Source organism: Hemiscyllium ocellatum, chromosome 17 (assembly GCF_020745735.1).
Source record: "Hemiscyllium ocellatum isolate sHemOce1 chromosome 17, sHemOce1.pat.X.cur, whole genome shotgun sequence".
Lineage (NCBI taxonomy): Eukaryota > Metazoa > Chordata > Chondrichthyes > Orectolobiformes > Hemiscylliidae > Hemiscyllium > Hemiscyllium ocellatum.
The window spans coordinates 56193465-56210019 of NC_083417.1; the positions used below are offsets into that span (position 1 = coordinate 56193465).

General features: G+C 40.0%; 1 protein-coding gene across 1 annotated transcript in view; it reads left to right on the forward strand.

Moving 5' to 3' along the window:
• The window catches only part of psme3ip1 (proteasome activator subunit 3 interacting protein 1), a 97573-nt gene that overhangs the window by 14145 nt on the left and 66873 nt on the right, over positions 1-16555 (forward strand). The window contains exon 2 of the mRNA XM_060837771.1: positions 13475-13603. Coding sequence (XP_060693754.1) covers positions 13489-13603 — 115 coding nt within the window. The 5' untranslated portion in view covers positions 13475-13488. The remainder of the gene's footprint in view (positions 1-13474; positions 13604-16555) is intronic.

Below are 16555 nucleotides of genomic sequence, written 5' to 3' on the forward strand. Positions count from 1 at the left end.
TATTATAGACTACATATCACATGATGATAACATCCTTATTAATTTGTTTGACTTATTGTGAGCTGTGAGTGATCCATTAGTGTGTGTACCTGTTTAGACACTTTTGTCAAATGCACCTTGGTTCAATTATACATTAGGTATTTTGCCTGTAGACGTGCAGATTGCATGCGACTGGTTTGGCTCTAATTTCGCATTTGATAAATCAGAACTGAATTCAAGCAATCTTCCTATCCAAGGAAAATGTTTAGACAGACTATGACATCTAAGAAAATTTGCATGTACAGGTTGCAACATCTACTATTAAAATACAGAACAAAAGGTAAAAAAATTATATTTTTAACATCAATCTTATGTTTTCCATGAAGCTGAGGAGTCTGAAAGAGAAGTTTGGGTAGAATGCTGTGACCATTCATATGTCTTGTTTATGACTGGGCAGAAGTTTAGAATTGTTCTGCCCAATGACCCAGTTGTTTGCAATGTTTAGTAATTTTGGAGAAGTCCAACGCTTAAATCTTCAAATATTTTCCATTATTTTTTAAAAGAGATTCTTTTAACAATTCAAATCACTCAGCATAGGACAGTCAAAGGTCTATGGGGAGATAGTCCGGAACAACATATTCTGCCTTGGATGTTTGGTTGAGAGACAGAACTTATTTGACTTTGATGTGTCATTTCCTGAAGTGAACTTGTGGGACATTCTTGTAAGTGTGTGTGAACAGAAATTGTACTGGTTGTAGCAATTAAAATTCATGATGTTCTTTTTTTCTACTCTAGTATTGATGGGTAAGAGAGACATGAACTTGGAGCTGTTACCTGTGTAAAAGAATGAGAGCTTGAGACACAGTCTTTTGATTATGGGTTTAATAGAGGAAATTGTACTTCAGAAGAACGCTTTATGACAGAAAAGCTGTGAAAGATCTCAGTGTTACAGTTGCAGAGTGCATAAGTACTGTGATCAATAGCTGCTATTCCTAGCTTTCAAAGACAGAGGTCTTGGTTATTAGCTCTCCATTAAATCATGTCCCTCCATTAAGTCATGTCCCCCACATTGAATGAGCTTCACCCTTGGTTTACAGTATGATTCGTTCTTTGGATTTCAAGGATTAGAGGCAGATGGTAAAATTCCCTACTGGGTCTCAAACCAGAGAACAAAAGCCATCTTGTCTTTTAACTTGTACATGAGATGTAAACATCATCATCAAACAGATTTATTTGCCAGCAGGTCAACACTACACCAACAGTATGTGGTTATCGGAATACTTGGACTGCAGTAAAGGTGGTTTGTATTGCAACTTGCGTGTAAGGTGATGTTTCACAAGGAAAGCTATCAAAGCTTTGAGGACTAATCAGGAGATTAGTTTTGAGAGATAACAACATAGAAAATAGGAGGGCGAGCAGGACATTTAGTTCATCGAGTCCACTTTGCCATTCAACATGATCAAGGCTGATCCTATATCTAAAAGCCATGCTCCTGCTCTCTTCCCACATCATTTGACACTTTTAACCTCTAGATCTCTATCAATTTCTTTCTTTGAGTATATTCGGTGACTTGGTCACCACAGCTTCTGTGCTAGAGAATTCCGCAGGACTATTACTCTTTGAAATTTCTCCTCATCTCAGTGCGAAATGGCCTGATTTTATCCTGAGGTTGTGACCCCTTGTTCTGGAAATATCCTCCCTGTATCCAGCTGGTCTAGCCCTTTTAAAAGTTTATATGAATCCACAAAATCCCACCTCAGTCTTTTAAACTCCAGTTAGTACAAACACAGTTGACCTAATCTCTCCTTATTGGACAAACCTACCACCTCTGTGCACAGCTTTGTGAACATTTGCTGCATTCCATCTGTGAAACGTCCAATTTTTTTTCTCGGGTAAGGAGACTACAACTGCTCACAGTAGCCCAGATGTAGTCTCCCAACTCACAGACAACTCAGAGTAATAAGGGTATGGAATGCTTTGCCTGTAACGGTGGTAGGTTCGCCAACTTTAAGTACATTTAAGTCGTCATTGGACAAGCATATGGACGTACATGGAATAGTGTAGGTTAGATGGGCTTCAGATTGGTATGACAGGTCGGCGCAACATCGAGGGCCGAAGGGCCTGTACTGCGCTGTAATGTTCTATAATATTCTATGTTTTACATAGATGAAGGTCCTGTATAGCTGAAGGAAGACTTGTAAGCGCCCATACTTGAGCCCTCTTGCAATGAAAGCCAACATACTATTTACCTTCCTAACTGTTTGCTACACCTGCATGCTTGTTTTCAGTGACTGGTGTATAAAGCCTCTGATTTCCCAATCTGTTGCTGTTTAAATAATACTGTTTTTCCGACCAAAGTGGACAACTTCACACTTACCCACTTTATATTGCATCAGTCATGCATTTGCCCATTCACTCAACTTGTCTTAAACGCCTTTACATCTTGCCACCCAATCTGACCCAATACTGTACTGTCGCCAAACTTGGAAACATTACATTTGAATTCCGCATCCAAATTGTTGATGCATGTTGTGAATGTGGTAGACTAGTCAGGAAACTGCTGGGAGTAGTTGAGTGTTGAGCTGACAATGACATGAATGAGGATGTTAGCAGAGGACAGGCATGGAGAGATTTGTGGAGAAAGTTTCAAATTGCAAGCAATGTTTTGGCCTGTAATTTACTTGAAAAACATTAAAAACCATGAAAAATGTAGTTGTGGCCATAAGATAACTGGAGTAGCAGATAACCATCAAAAGACTTCATCAATCACCTAATGTGCTACAAACACAGAATCCACTGGAATCAAATAAAGTCTGCAACTAGATACTGATGAAGTAGTAAACAGAAAATAACTGTACACTTTGTTCACTAAAGTGTACAAGAAAACTATCCATCTAAAATTTGAGCCTAATTTCTTTAAAAATTGTGAATAATTTTTAAAACTATATTTTGAAGATGAACTCTGAGTTAGCATTGTTCCGAGTACTGTCAGAGATGGGATGGACAGCTAAATTCTCAGATTGTTGCATCTGACTGTTTGCAGCGGAGAGATTTTTAAAGCATATGTTTAGTGAGAAATGTTGAAGTATATGTTTAGAATTGAATGGTGCCATTGAAGAAGTCTAATTTGTCAAAAATTGTGCTAATACTTACAGACTACCCACTCTGAATTTGCCCATGTCACATAAATGAACCTGTAATTTCTTAGTGGTTAAAAATTCATGTCTAAAGATGCTTTATTAGATTTTAAGTTAACAGTATTAGCAATAGATTGTGAACCCTCTGCTGGCTTTTAAAAAAAATGATACATTAAGTGTACATTGTTATACTCTAACTGGATTTACCTTCAGCTAATTCTGTATCTAAATGATGACTGCCTTTTCTTGACAATATTTAATTGCTTTTGGGATTGAAAGTTTGAAACATAGCAATCATTTATCAACACTTTGTCTTAAGGTGAGTACCTCTAAGCTATTTGCATGTAGGTAGATAGCTATGACTTTTCTCCTGATAAGGTAGAAATCTAGTTGCTTGATGAAATTCACTTACTATTTAGATTGCTGGTACAATATAAATGTTACTATATTGCAAACTTGTTGTTCACATTGCAGTGCCATTACTGAGAGTTTGTGAAAGCAAGAGTTGGTTCTTGGTATTTTTCCTTTTGAAATGACATTGCTCAAAGAAATGAGTGATAATTGTGATTTCATGACTGCTATGAGTAAAATGTCTACAGTACAAATGTCATAGGAGTGTAGGTTCCTTACTCTTACTTTGTTGAAAAGGGAGGAACGATATCCCACAGATTTGATACTAAGGTTGGAAATGCTTCCAGGATGAGTTAGGAATTTACAGATCTGTTATAAAACATCTTTTTGAAAATCTGAAATGTTTAAGGATGCTCAAGACACAAGAGATGAAATGTAACTAAATATTAGTAATGAATTGAAGAAAAATTGAAGAAAGCTGGGGCTCATTAATACATGAATAGTAGCTGAAGATTGAAAATGACCTGATGTTAAAAAGTCATCTGCAGACCTCACTTTTTACTCGTTAAAAAGTCAAACACAATCTTAGAAAATAGAAGCCATTACCTTGACATTGAGCAGAAAAGTATTCACGCTTATTGTAAAAGATAATTGAATATTTAATAAAAATAAGCTAATTTATTGAATTATTTAAGAATGATGATTAAGTGGCTGGGTAGGGTCAATGATTGTGAATTGGAAAGCAGGAAGGAGTTGCATCGAAGTTTAAAAATACTTGACGTTGAGGATGACCCATTTAGCAGTAATAAGGATGGATACAGTTAAAAATGTAAGGGAACAGCATGGATCAGTGGTTAGCACTACTGCCTCACAGGACCAGGGACTTGGGTTTGACTCCACCCTTGGGCAACTCTTTGTGTGGAGTTTGCACATTCTCTCCATGTCTGTGGGTTTCCTCTGAGTGCTCTGGGTTCCTCCCACCATCTAAAGATGTACAAGTTAGGTGGATTAGCCATGCTAAAATTGCCCCGTGGGTGAGTTAGCCACGGGAGATGCAGAGTTACAGGGATAGGTTTGGGTGGAATGCTCTTTGAGGGTTGAATGGCCTGTTTCCACACTGTAAGGATTCTATGATTCTATTCTAGATAAAAAAATCTTCAATTATTTAATATTAAAATTATGTCATAGCTTTTAAATGGATCTATCGATATGAACACATAGAATAGTTGAACATATGTAGAGCTCTGGAACTAGAGGGACTGTAAAATGTTTGGAAAGTCCATCAAAATGTGTTCAAGACATTAGCCATTCTTTGTGAGTCTATCAATTAATGTAATTTTACCTACTTCCACAAAAAATATTGAGTTTTATATATTAATGAAAGAATCAATAACCTGGATCTATGCATTGGATTAGAACCAATAGACCTTTCTATAAAAAGAAAGATCAAAATGCTTAATTTTGATTTGTCATTGGCACAGTGATAAATAGAACTGTTCTGCAAACAGTGATTTCATTAAGGTATCCAAATACAGTCAAGTGAATCCTGCAGCGGAAGAAGGTGAGATAAGTGGTCTGATTGGGTCTGAAGATATAGAATCTGCACTAGTGAATGAGATATGTGGCCATTTTCCTGCCTTGTGCTTAAAGTGTAGTCTTTAAATTGTGGTGAGTGCTAAATAAGTGTAGTATCCTAGAAATAATATTTTCCATTTATTTATTCTGATCCATCAGAACCTCTGGAATCAGATTTTTATTTTCAAAGAACTTTTTAAACGTGGAGTATTTCCTTATCTTAGAAACACAAATATAAGGAAATTGTTGAATTTAAGTAAAAATAAGATATTTTGCAGTTGCAGTAATTAGGTGTAATGAAAGCATGTATCCCTTCACCTAAAATGACTCATTCGGATAACATTTTATTTCAATTGTTGACTCTTAATGAGAGAAGGAATTGTTGCATTCTATTCTAATGGTTAAAATTGGAAGCTGAAAATTGATTAAAAAAGGAGTGCACTTGGCATTTATTTTAAATGAATCATATAGGTTTGTATTTGGACATTGTCTGATACCTGTACAAGCATTTAGAAATTTGAAATGACATTTAACAAGTGGAAACACTGCAAACTATCCAGATACGAGAGTATAGGGTTGGATGACATTTCAATTATGCAATATTTTTATTGCAAAAACATTTGCTGCTTTTTCAAGTGGAAGAGTGGGTAGGTATTTCAAAACAAACACTTCATCAGCTCTATGAATGAAAAGCTATTGTTAGACTGCACAGTAACTTGATTTGATTTCAGACACATGGTCAGAAATTGAGTGATCAGTGATGCTTTGAGCTGAGTGAGCAAACAGCTTCCCTTTTTGAAGATATTTTTATAAGTTGTATTATGGTAGCAACATTGTAGAGGCGATGTTATTTTAGAGCTTATCTGGACTTGTCCTTTGACAGTCCAGTATGATTTGTAAAGAACTTACTACAGTCCAAGTAACAACCAGTGTTTATGTGGTTCACTATTTATCCTTGTTAACTGAAATGCCAAAGGGGAGGAAGGGTTTTGTTCTAATCATCAGTGAATTCTGAGTTTCCTGGTTTAATTGAGCCAGGATGATTAAGAAAATAATTTGCTTGGGTGACCACTATCACATAGCAGGCATTTCAGAGTAACATTAATGAGAGCTTAGGCACGCTTTTGAGGAGTCATGCATGCAATAACATAAAATAATGGAGCAGAGAAGAGAGAAAGGTGATTGCAGGTAAACTTAAACATTTGAAAGTTTTTTTTGTAGTATTTCACTTAAGATTTCCCCTTCTTGTTAGTCATAGTTTGATCTATGAATGGCCATGAAATCAGGAAAGATTGTAACCAGAGAAATGAGTGTTAAATCACAGCCAGTAGTATATTTCAAGAACTCTAGTGTCAGTTGAGTTCAGCACCTCATCAGGGGTTGGCAATCACTTATAGTGAGGGGCTTTAAAGAGCTGAAAGTGACCAAGTTAAGCTCAGTGTTAATTTGGACTTGATTGCTCCATAACCTGAGGTTATGAGACATGGTGTCTTCAGGCACCAAACTACCCTTTGAAGAATTGTTGTGTAGGAAAATGCAGTAGCCACTTTGTTTGCTGAAAGGTGCCACAGACAGCAATGAGACAAATAACCAGATAATTTATTTTAGTGATGCCGATTTTGGAACAAACATTGTTAGGGAATGGAAGAATTCCCTTGTCTCAGTCCCCACTCTGTCTTGAGTAGTGTCATAGGTTCTTTTGCATCTACCTGAGGAATTAGACTAAACATTGATTAAAATCTCAAACAAAAATAAGCATCATTGACATTTCCAGTGGCTCCTTCAATGTTACACTGAGTGTCAGTTTAGATGACATGCTTAAACTTTGGGACTTGAACTGTAAAATGCTTGGAAAACTCATAACCTGAGGAAAAAAGGAGGTTGCAGTAGTTTAGTGGTGGACTGAGTTATGCTGTCCGTGCATAAATTGGAATTGCTCTCATTTGGAATCCTAGGTAGTTGCTGGTACCATTTCATGTGAAGTCAAATATGTGGCATTTCCCAATTTCAGTTAGTTCAGTTGGTTGAATGGCTGGTTTGCCATTGAATGGCTGAAGAGCGTGATTTCAGGAGTGTGGGTTCACTTCCCTCACCGGTTGAGGTTGCCATGAAAGACTTCCTCCTTCTCAACCTATCCCTTTACCTGAAATGTGGTGACACTCCAGTTAAACTACCGCCAGTCATCTCATTCTCTTTCACTCTAGCTCTGTCTTGCTGTTTCACTCTTGCTCATGCTATTACTCTCGCTTGCTCGCTCTCGCTGTGTCTTTCGCTTTCTCTTGCTCTGGCTTTCTTGCTCGCTGTCTCACTCTCACTCTGTCTCTCGCTCTCACGAGAGAACAGCCCTACAGTCTGGTAAGACTTTGGCAACCTCTGGAATCAGTTTTTTTTTTATTTTCAAAAACTTTTATTACCCAGTTACTATTCTTAAATCTCCCTTTTATGTCTGTGAAGCCTTACCTCCAGTATAGTTCTCAAATGAATCATTCAAGTGAGAATGGAGTAAAAAGGGCATTTGACAGATTGCAGAAGTAATTGGTTTTGGTGCTTTTGGATTTCTTGATGATGTGAGGTGTTTTGGTATGAGTGACATTAGAGCTAGAAAGATAATTGGCATTCTGTTTGCAATCCCTTAAATCTGAAGTTTGACCAGTGTAGGCTGTTTTAAATCTAATTTAAATTAATCAATGTAACATGCAAAATATGATCATTCTCAACCTTCATATCCATAACAAATTAAGCATTGATAAAAGTAATTGGAATTTTTGTTCCTCTCCATTGAGACTTAAGTTTTAATTTTGCTTAAATGTCAGCCTGTACCACATTAATATTAATTTAGTTTTTAAAATTTGTTTCAACTTGTAATGCAAATTTCCCTTGGTGATAATTTATATTGATGATGTCAACCTCTTCCTCTTTTTGTTTGTTTCCTTTTGTATAAAATTATCTTTTGAGGGTATGAAGTCTGCCTAGATTGAGTTGTATTCTTTGCTTTCTATTTTCCCTTTTTCCCTCATCACCCCAGTACAGAGCTATTTTCTTGGCATCCTCTTTGCAGCATTTTCACTCAGTTATTATAACCAGTGCACTGTCGGAAAAATTGTACCACAGTCAATATACTTCAATAGTTTTGCTTTAGTTTCAGCTGATGCCTATATTGCACTCCAGGACTTCTGTTATTTTGGAGCTATGAATCTGATTCTGCCCAGTAGGAGAGGATTCTGTCAGTATCGGCTATGTGTTTAAACTGAGCTGTGCTTCCCAGATCATAAATGTTTAATGGTTTCAGAACAAGGCCAGGCGTGTTTGCTTTCTCAAATCTTTAAAGACTTTGCAGCACATTTATCGCCATTTCTCTGAGTACTTTTGAGGCAATCCTCAAATATTTCACAAGCAAAGAAACTAATTTTCAGGTGGAGTCACTGTTGTAACATAGGAAAAGTAGCAGCTTTTTTTGGACAACACGCTCTGACAATAAACAGTAATATGAAGAAACGTTTTCCTTGGGGAATATTGGTTGAATTTTCTAATTTTATTGAGTCAAAATTTGTCTTTGTTGTACAGGAATAAAGCATTGTAAAATCAATGTGAATAACTGACAAAAAACATTAGGCATTTTGAAAAGAAACTATAAAAGCTGCCAGGAACACTCTGCAAATGCACTGAATGGTGTATAACGATTATTAGCTTGTATAAAGCCTTTATCCAGCCCTGGAGTTCCAGGAGACTATCTTGAATTCTAGCAAGTATAAAATAAGTCGAACATTGAGCTCTTGTACAACAAAGCAAATCTATAGGTACTAGGTGTAAAAACACTGGGAGAAAGTTATTTTTAAAGTGACATTCTGAAGTATCTTTAAATTGAGCAGAATAATTAACTAGATCTGCAAGCAGTCTTCCAATTATTATTAACACAATTTCCAGGTAAAGCAAAACGGATTTAAAGTTAGTTGAGGCTTCAAATGTTGGAATTATTTTCTTCAGAGAATTGTATATTTTCCATTGTTCAAAGCTGTGGTAGGTAATTTCTTTAATCTGTCAGGCGGCAAGGGATGTGGGAAATGGGGTGAGAAAATGGAGTCGAGGTAGAAGATGGTCATAGAGATCTACAACACAAAAAAAGGGAATGTCTGCTATGTACATGTGAAGATTTGGGAGGGCTAGTAACTGGATGCAAGAATGATGCAATTTCTGCTTTTGTAATGAGAACAGAAATGGTATTGATACAGTCATCGGTGTATTGGAAAAGGTTAACGGAGGAAACGAGCAATTCAGTACCCGGTACGTTCCAGATATCCCACAGAAAATGGCAAACTTGGTTCCCACCTGGAGTTTTGCTTAAACACTTTATTTGGAGGTTTTTTTTTGATTAATTATTGTCACATGTACTTATATATAGTGAAGAGTTTTGTTTTGCGAGCAGTACAATCAGACCATACATACAGGCATCATAGGGTGATAGAACAGAGTGAGGAATACAGTGTTACGGCTACAAAGAAGTTGCTCAACAAGCAAGACCAACATTAGATTTGAAATTTGAGTGGTCCATTCAGAAGGCTAATAACAGTGGGGAAGAAGCTGTTCTTGAACCTGTGGGTATGTGTATTTAAGCTTTTATATCTTCTGCCTGACAGAGAAGGTTGGATGAGATTATAACCGGGATGGGGTGGCGTTGTTGGCTGCGTTTCCAAGGCAGCGAGAAGTAGGTGGAGTCAATGGGTGGAAGGTTGGCTTGCGTGATTGACTAGCCTGTGTTCACATCTTTCTGGAGTTTCTATGGTCCTGAGCAGAGCAGTTGCCGTACTCGATGCATCCAGATAAAACACTTACAATGATGCAGCTATACATATTCTATCTGGATGCATCAAGTTGTCATAGGTGAAGCTATTCAGTGTGACAAGAAGTTCTGTCAGGCAGAAGTGGGTGCTACTGAATGGAGACTGTTGAGCCCTGTATATGGAAGAAGACAGCTCCCAAATTGTCTTGGTTAGGTTTGATGTAGAGGGAGCGGCGGTGAAGGAGGCCCAGGACCTCCATGTCCTCAGCAGAGTGGGAGGGGAAGTTGAAATATTGGGCCACAGGGTGGTGTGGTTGATTGGTGCGGGTGTCCCAGAGATGTTCCCTAAGGTACTCTGTCAGGTTGTCACGGAGGGAACAGTCTTTGCGGAAGGCGAAAAGGGGTGGGGAGGGAAATATATCCCTGATAGTGGGGTCTTTTTGGAGGTGGCAGAAGTGTCGGCGGATGATTTGGTTTATGCAAAGGTTGGTAGGGTGGAAGGTGAGCACCAGGGGCGTTCTGTCTTTGTTACGGTTGGAGTGGTGGGGTCTGAGGGCACCGCCACCTCCAAAAAGACCCCACCACCAGGGATATATTTCCCTCCCCACCCCTTTCCGCCTTCCGCAAAGACCGTTCCCTCTGTGACTATCTGGTCAGGTCCACGCCCCCCTACAATCCACCCTCCCATCCTGGCACCTTCCCCTGCCACCGCAAGAACTGTAAAGCCTGTGCCCACACCTCCTCCCTCACCTCCATCCAAGGCCCTAAATGAGCCTTCCACATCCATCAAAGTTTTACCTGCACATCCACTAATATCATTTATTGCATCCGTTGCTCCCGATGCGGTCCGATTGGGGAGACTGGACGCCTCCTGGCAGAGTGCTTTAGGGAACATCTCTGGGACAACCGCACCAATCAACCACACCGCCCTGTGGCCCAACATTTCAACTCCCACTCCAACTCTGCCGAGGACATGGAGGTCCTGGGCCTCCTTCACCGCTGCTCCCTCACCGCCAGACGCCTGGAGGAAGAACGCCTCATCTTCCGCCTTGGAACACTTCAACCCCAGGGCATCAATGTGGATTTCAACAGTTTCCTCATTTCCCCTTCCCCCACCTCACCCTAGTTCCAAACTTCCAGCTCAGCACTGTCCACATGACTTGTCCTACCTGCCTATCTCCTTTTCCACCTATCCACTCCACCCTCCTCCCTGACCTATCACCTTCATCCCTTCCCCCTCTCACCTATTGTACTCCATGCTACTTTCTCCCCACCCCCACCCTCCTCTAGCTTATCTCTCCACGCTTTAGGCTCTCTGCCTTTATTTATGATGAAGGGCTTTTGCCTGAAACATCGATTTTGCTGCTCCTCGAATGCTGCCTGAACTGCTATGCTCTTCCAACACCACTAATCCAAAATCTTGTTTCCAGCATCTGCAGTCATTGTTTTTACCTCAATGTAGAGGAGTTGAGTGCCCAGGGTGAAAGTCAGACAGTTAGGATCAGGAAAATGGAAACTGCAAAACTAGTGAAGAACATTAAAAAAAGCCTTGGAGTTGGTGGGAAGAGAGTGGACATGGGGGAAAAGTAGATTGGAGATTAAAAGATATCATTTCCCTGGGGTAAGAACAGGCTAGAATAATGTTTGTGGATCTTGAATTGCAGATAGCAGCTTTGTTTGGGGACTGTGGACTGTATCCCTTGGTTACATGGAAGGAAGACTTTCAGAGAAAATGAAATCACTGACTTTTTCTGAGAAAGGGTCATGGGACCTGAAACATGAACCCTGATTTCTCTTCACAGATCCTGCCAGACTGTTGAGCTTTTCTAGCAACTTCTGTTTTTGTTTCTGATTTAATAGATCGCAATGCTTTTTTTTAATGAGAGAATTTGAATTGGACAATGTCAGGGCATCAGTTTTCTGTGACAACATTCAGAAGTGGTTAAGAGGCTGTGGTGCACAGGTGGAACAACAATTCAAAAGGTGGGAGGAAGGGTTTGCAATGCATGGGTGAAGGGTAAGGCCCTTGCTAAAGAAGTGGACATTGAAATATATGGTGGGAGAAGAGCTCAGTATCATACTGCGCTCCAACACCATTTGACGAGATGTGCATGTTGATGAAGCTGTGGATTTGCTGGGGACCCATTGTTTGGTCACAGAACGATGTATCAGAAAGGGTTGTAAGAAGATGGTGAGGGGTAAGATTGGGTCATATGAAAATTAAAGGGAAGAATGATTTGGTGCAACGTAGTATCCAAGTGTTGTTTAAACCTGTCATCCTTGATGCTTGGAAAGAAAAAGTGCAAAGAATGACATTATCTGCACCCAGTTTTGAGATAGTGAGTTGGTCCTGCTGGAGGGAGGGCTCCAGAGGTTGCATGTAATAGCATTGTGTTGTTCAGGATGTGGCAGGAATGGTGGTGCAGTGGTAATGCCACTGGACAAGTAATCCAAAGGCCCAGGTTAAAATTCCGAGGAAAAGGTTTGGATTCCCGCTGTGGCAGATGGTGAAATTGAATTTAAAAACAAAAGAAAGGTTTGGAGTTAAGAAGCTGACTCAATGGGTAATATGAAAACCCATCTTGTCCACTTAAGTCCTTTGAGGAAAGAAATCTGTCAGCCTTACCTGATCTGGTCTACATGTGACTCCAGACCTACAACAATTCAATCGACTCTTAACTGCCCTTGGGCAACACAAAGGGAAATTAGGAATGGGCAATCAAAGTGCCAATAAATGAAAGCAACAAAAAACACGCTGTAGCAAGGCATGTTGAAAGTTTTGGACCTATCTGTAACAATGGGTGCATCTGAAACATGTTGGTTGGGAATTTGATTGAAATCCACGTGACATTGACTGTAATCGGGGATCAATACTGAGGAAAGATGCAGGATTGTGATAGGTGTCTGATCAAACGGGAAGGAAATCAGAAAATGGTGAAGTTGAGCAAGGTCATCTTTCATGAAAACAAGCCTGGCATCATCTGTGAGAATAGAAACTGAGTTAATGTTACAATACCAATTTGGCTCTTTGGAGTTGAAGAGAGAGGTGGAAAAGTAATGGGTTTTATACTCCTTTACTTAACCGCATGCTGCGTTTCCTTAATTTGAATTGTCAACCTTGACCCCATTTTGACCTCTCTCTTCAGCTTCCGTTTGTTGTAATGAAACGCATTGGTCCAAGGAACACCAATACAGCTTTTGATTTGACACTTGACATTGGGCTCAGCAATTCATTATGTAAGCTTTGCCCCATTTTATTGGGTGGCAACTATTGGTGACAGTTCTGCTGACTTTTTCTTGAAACATCTTTTGTCTTTTCTGACTACTTTTGCCTTGCACCATTGTACTGTTACTCATTTCATCTCCACTCCATTTCACTATGTTATAGATCCTCCTTTATGTTCTTGATGTAAAAAGTAGAAAAAAACAGTCAGATTCACTGAGAAAGTAGTCCATCATTGAAAGCACAATTTGAAGACTTGTAGCCAGTAGGTAACTGATCTTGAATCCTTTGTTGGAATTTAGAAAGAAGAGCATTAGCACAATTCTGTATTGATGTACTATTCAATTTTTCTTGAAATGTAAGTGCCTGTTTTTGGCAAAAAATATGAGCTTGTTCAATAGTAGATAAAATCATCAAATTCTTGTATTACAGTCTCACCTTGAAGCATGGATGAAGATAGCCTCATTAAAAGACGATTTGTAACTGAAGCTGAATTAGATGAAAGACGCAAACGAAGACAGGAAGAGTGGGAAAAGGTTCGGAAACCCGAAGATCCGGAAGGTACAGTACTGTGTCTGAACAATTACAATGAACTGAGTCTTGTGGAAACTAAACCAGAGTTTGTGCTGTAACCTTTTAGGGGGACCTTTTAAATATTTGTATTCAGTGAAGGAGAGAAACGTTCTGCTTTGGTCCACAAGTGGGAATTCCATGGTTTTGTGGTGGATCAGGAGCTCCTGTCCACTGGACCTGCTCCTGAAACAAAGTAGCAATCTTTGGAACCCATTGGCAGTTCAGGGATGAAATTGATTTGTCCCAAACAGGGAAAGGTTGGAAGTGTACTGAAAGACTGGTGAATGTGAGTGTAGTGCAGTGGCCATCATTGAAGGAAACATACTCAGTAATCTGAAAAATCTGAGGGTGGATAAATCACCTGGGCTAGATGAACTATGCCTTGGGTTTTGAAGGAGATTGCTGAGGAAATTGGAGAATTGGTTGGGACCTTTCAGGAATCACTGGAGTCAGGAAAATTCCCAGAGGACTGGACAATGGTTAACGAAAACTTCTGTTTAAGAAGGGTGTGAGTTAGAAGACAGGAAACTATAGTCCATTTAGCCTGAGCTTGGTAATTTGTAAGGTAATAGAGTCCATTCTTATTAAGGATGAGATTGTGGAATACTTGAAAGTGCATGATAAAACAGCACGGCTTTGTCAAGGGACAGGGGCCATGCATGACAAATCCATTAGAATTCTTTGAGGAGGTAATGAGCAAGTTAGACAAGGGAGAACCAGTGGATATGATCTATTTGGATTTCCAGAATGCCTTTAACAAGGTGTTGCACAGGAGGCTGCTAAATAAGATGAGAGCCCATGATATTAGGGGGAAGGTACTGGCATGGATAGAGGATTAGCTAAGTGGCAGATAGCAGAAAATTGAGATGAAGGCATCTTTTTAGGATGGCAGCGATGGAGTTACACAGAGATCAGTGTTGGGACCACAACTATTTACGTTATAAATAGTGAGGGTATTGCTACTAAATTTGCAGATGACAAAGGTAAGTTCGGGGAAGAGGGATGCAGGTAGTGATGAGGAAGCAGGGAGGTTGCAGAAGGACTTGGACAGGCTAGGAGAGTGGCCAAAAAAGTGACAGATGGATTAGTATGCGGCCAAGTGTGAGGGTATGCACTTTGGTAAGAAGAATAGGAGTAGACTATTTACTAAGAGAAAGGTTTCGGATACATGAATTTCTTTTTAGAATTTAGAATCCCCACAGTTTGAAACAGGCCCTTTGGCCCAACAAGTCCACACCGACCCTCTGAAGAGTAACCCACCCAGACCCATTCCTGTAATCTGTATTTATGCCTGACTAAATCTCCCTGTTTCTGCGTGGGTTTCCTCCGGGTGCTCCGGTTTCCTCCCACAGTCCAAAGATGTGCAGGTTAGGTCAGTTGGCCATGCTAAATTGCCCGTGGTGTCAGATGCAGGGGTAAATGTAGGGGAATGGGTCTGGGTGGGTTACTGTTTGGAGGGTCAGTGTGGACTTGTTGGGCTGAAGAGCCTGTTCCCACACTGTAGGGAATCTAATCTAATCTAATCTAATAACCTACACTATGGGCACTTTATTATGGCCAATTCACCTCACCTGCACACCTTTTGGATTGTGGTAGAAAACCGGAGCACCAGGAGGAAACCCACGCAGACACTGGGAGAATGTGCAAGCTCCACATACATACTTGCCCGAGGCTGGAATCGAACCCGGGTTCCTGGAGCTGAGAGACAGCAGTGCTAACCACTGAACCCAATGCACAGGGATTTGGGAGTCCGAGTTCAGAATTCTGCTAACATGCAGGTTCAGTTGGCAGCTAGAAAGCAAATGCAATGTTAGCATTAATTTCAAGTGGGCTAGAATACAAGGGTAAGGATGTACTGCTGAGCTGTATAAGACTCTGCCCAGACCGCATGTGGGCCCCTTATCTAACAGAGGACCTGCTGGCCTTGGTGGGAATCCAGAGGAGGTTTACAAAAATGACCCAAGGGGTGAAGAGCTCGTCCTGTGAGGAGCAGTTGGGGGCCTGTACTTGATGGAGTTTAGAAGGATGAGGGCAGATATAATTGAAACTTACAGAATACTGAGAAGCCTAGGTAGAGTGAACATGAAGAAAATGTTTCCAATAGTAGGAGAGATTAAAACCTGAGCGCACATTTTCTTGGTGAAGGCGCAACCCTTTAGAACTGAGGTGAAGAGGAATTTCTTCAGACAGAGGGTGGTTAAGCTATAGAACTCATTGCTGTAGTGAGCTGTGAGGTCATGTCATTGAGTATATTTAAGATAGATAATTCTTGATTGTTAAGGCGATCAAAGGTTACAGGTAGAAGGCAGGAGAATGTGATTGAGAAACATGTTAACCATGTTTGAATCGTGGAGCAGAACTGTTGAGCTGAATGGCCTAGTTCTGCATCCACATCGTATGGTCTTCTGATCTTGCTCACAAAAGGTCTTCTAATCTTCCTGACATTGCAAGATATTTTCTGTTTGGCTCAAAGCAGTTCAAACTGAAATGTAGTGGGAATGCATTTTAGTCTTTAGATTTAGCTTACCCATATCTAGTGAAATTGGTTGCATTATTTCTTTGGAGTCTGTGAAGGTGGAGGCGTTTCTTAGTCATGATCTTTCTCTGACACAGAGTCTGCATTTCAAAGACCCAAAGATTTTGAACACTTGTAAAAAGTCTATCTTGGGACCGATGCAAAGAGTCAACTCACATAATCCTCATTTACTGAAGCTAATTGTTTTCACCACTGGGTCTGTTCCCAAGTGCTTGGAGGTGACAAAAGTATTATACAAGTGCAGTAGGGGTACACTTGCCACTAGTTCCATTGTCCACTCAGGCTAACAGAGCTGTTTACAACCTTGGTGTCATGTGTGATGCCAAGTTGAGCTGTCAAACATATGATTTGTTCATCATAAAGTCAACCTGGATCCTTCTCCTTAATGTGATCCAGTTAACTAC